Genomic DNA, 2,500 nt, shown 5'->3' on the forward strand with positions numbered 1-2,500 from the left:
GAGTTGAGTGGCAAGGATGGTGGAGAGGTCCACGGCTGCTCAAACATGAGCATACCGTTATTGACTGATTGATATATATATATACATGTATATATACATGTATATGTAGATTTTTATACATACACATATATATATATATACATATATATGTGTGTGTGTGTGTGTGTGTTTGTGCGCGCTTGTTTATATATATATATATATATATATATATATATATATATATATATATATATATATATATATATACATATATATATATATATATATATATATATATATGTATATATACATATATCCATATATATTCACATATGTATGTGTATATGTATATTATATATATATGTGTGTGTGTGTGTGTGTGTGTGTGTGTGTGTGTGTGTATGTGTGTGTGTGTGTGTTTATTTTTTATATCCATATACATTCATGTGTGTGTGTGTAAATATATCCATAGATATTCATGTATGTGTGTATGTATATATGTGTGTGTGTGTGTGTGTACACACACACATGTATACATTTTTATATATATATATTTATATACATACACATACACATGCACACACACACACGCACACATGCACACACACACACACATGCAAACATGCACACACACACACACACACACACACACACACACACACACACATATATACAGATATGTGTGTGTGTGTATATATATATATGAGGGGACTCGTTAAAACCTTCCCTCTCCTAGGAGGCTGAAATTTCACATGCAATATGATACACATCTCTATAGGTCATATATTTATTCTCAGTCCTTAACTCATAACATGTTTTCTGTTACAGCTGGACTTGTAGATGTCCACAGCTTGTGTCTGAAACCATGCAGTGTCAGTGTCTCATCATTTATGAAACAAACGTATGCCATGAAAAAATGACTGTGCATGGAAAGAGGTGAAAGTCAGATGAAGCAAGGTCAGGAGAATAAGGGGGATGAGGGCGGATGTCATAGCCGCAGGGCCGTGCTTCCTTCTGGGCAATGTGAGAGTTGTGAACAGGGGTGTTGTCTTATAGGAGGTGTACATATTTCGTCAATATTCCACGCTTCTTGGTTTTAATAGCCGACCGAAATTTCTGTAGCAGTGAATGATAGTAAGCTCCAGTAATTGTAGTACCTTTTGCCAGAAAAATCATCACTACTCCTTGCTAGTCCCAAAAAACAATGAGCATGACCTTGCCTGCCGAATGGTGATATGTGCCTTTTTTTTCTCTCTTCCATTGTTTTGACTGGGCCTTAGCTTCTGGATCATATTGATTGTATTATTTGTTTATTGTGTGCTGCAAATAATAGGTATTTGAAAATAACTGGAAATTAATTTGTTTAGAGAAAATTGAAAATGTGGATTTTTTGTTTTGTAGTATCTCCCGCAAAGCATTGTGGTACGCTTTGTTTTTAAGCCAGTTTTTGGTGGAAGGCATGAGTGAGTTGTATATAAACTTTCCAGTATTATGGAGTAATAGAATATTGAAACAGACTTTGAAGGTATGTAACGTTTAATTATATTATTCTACAGTTGTATTGTAATAGATAAAATGACTATCAGTAAATAATAAATAATAAAGATAATCATGAATGATGGAACTTTCTGGCCAAATGTCACAAGAGTTAATATTTGTTTTAGGAGTTTGTTGTGAACTCATGCCATGAGGACTTGCCTGTCTACTAGAACTGGGATGCGTGATGGTGTAAGTTGAAATATTTTCTCTGTCTAATTTGAAATTATTTATGAAATATTGTGTTATTTTATCCAGGAATGAATTTGATCACTGTGTTTTTTATGTAAAGGATTCTTTATTATTATTATGGAAATAATTATTTTACTGAACAAGTAGCTCCAAGGAAAAGCTCAAGAGACTCAGAGGTATGCAAGTGCATACAAGACGAAGGAGTTCTACTGTGCTGTGCAGGAAATACATGGTCCACAGTCTTTTGGTTAATCTTTTGTTTACAATGCCTAAAGGAACAAATGGGCCCAGCACTTTGAAGCAGTCATCAATCACCCATCAGAGACCAATCGAGAGGTACCCATCAAACATAACCTACAACACTTAACCCTCGCTGCACGGGATGGAGAAGGCCATTGCATAGCTTTCTAGTAACAAGGCTCTTGGTTCAAATGAAATACCATTGGACGTCTTCAAGCGCACAGAACTATAATCAAAGCAGAAGTTGCTAGAGATCTTTCAGGTATGTGGCTGCAGGGGCTCCTTCCTCAAAACTTCAGATGCATCGGTGATCTATCTGTAGAAGAAAGGTAACTGCCACATGTGCGACAACCATCGTGGCATTTCCTTGCTCTGGAGTCCTGGTAAGATCTTGAAAGACTTTACTCAACTGCCTTATTCTGCCACCTAGAAAAAGGCCTCCCAAGTCTCAATGTGGCTTCTGCAGGACAGAGGAACAGTCCATGCGATATTTGCAGCATACCAACCCAAGGGAAGTGTCAAGAGCATAATGATAAGATTTATTGCAATTTTC

General features: G+C 36.1%; 1 protein-coding gene across 1 annotated transcript in view; it reads left to right on the forward strand.

Annotated features, from left to right (window-relative positions):
• LOC119572491 (4-O-methyl-glucuronoyl methylesterase 1-like) overlaps nt 1-1,688 on the forward strand; it is a 24,186-nt gene extending 22,498 nt beyond the window's left edge. Inside the window, exons 7-9 of the mRNA XM_037919599.1 lie at nt 808-880; nt 1,381-1,504; nt 1,644-1,688. Coding sequence (XP_037775527.1) covers nt 808-880; nt 1,381-1,504; nt 1,644-1,688 — 242 coding nt within the window. The remainder of the gene's footprint in view (nt 1-807; nt 881-1,380; nt 1,505-1,643) is intronic.
• Nucleotides 1,689-2,500: the final 812 nt, after the last annotated feature.

This window comes from Penaeus monodon, chromosome 4 (genome assembly GCF_015228065.2).
Source record: "Penaeus monodon isolate SGIC_2016 chromosome 4, NSTDA_Pmon_1, whole genome shotgun sequence".
Classification (NCBI taxonomy): domain Eukaryota; kingdom Metazoa; phylum Arthropoda; class Malacostraca; order Decapoda; family Penaeidae; genus Penaeus; species Penaeus monodon.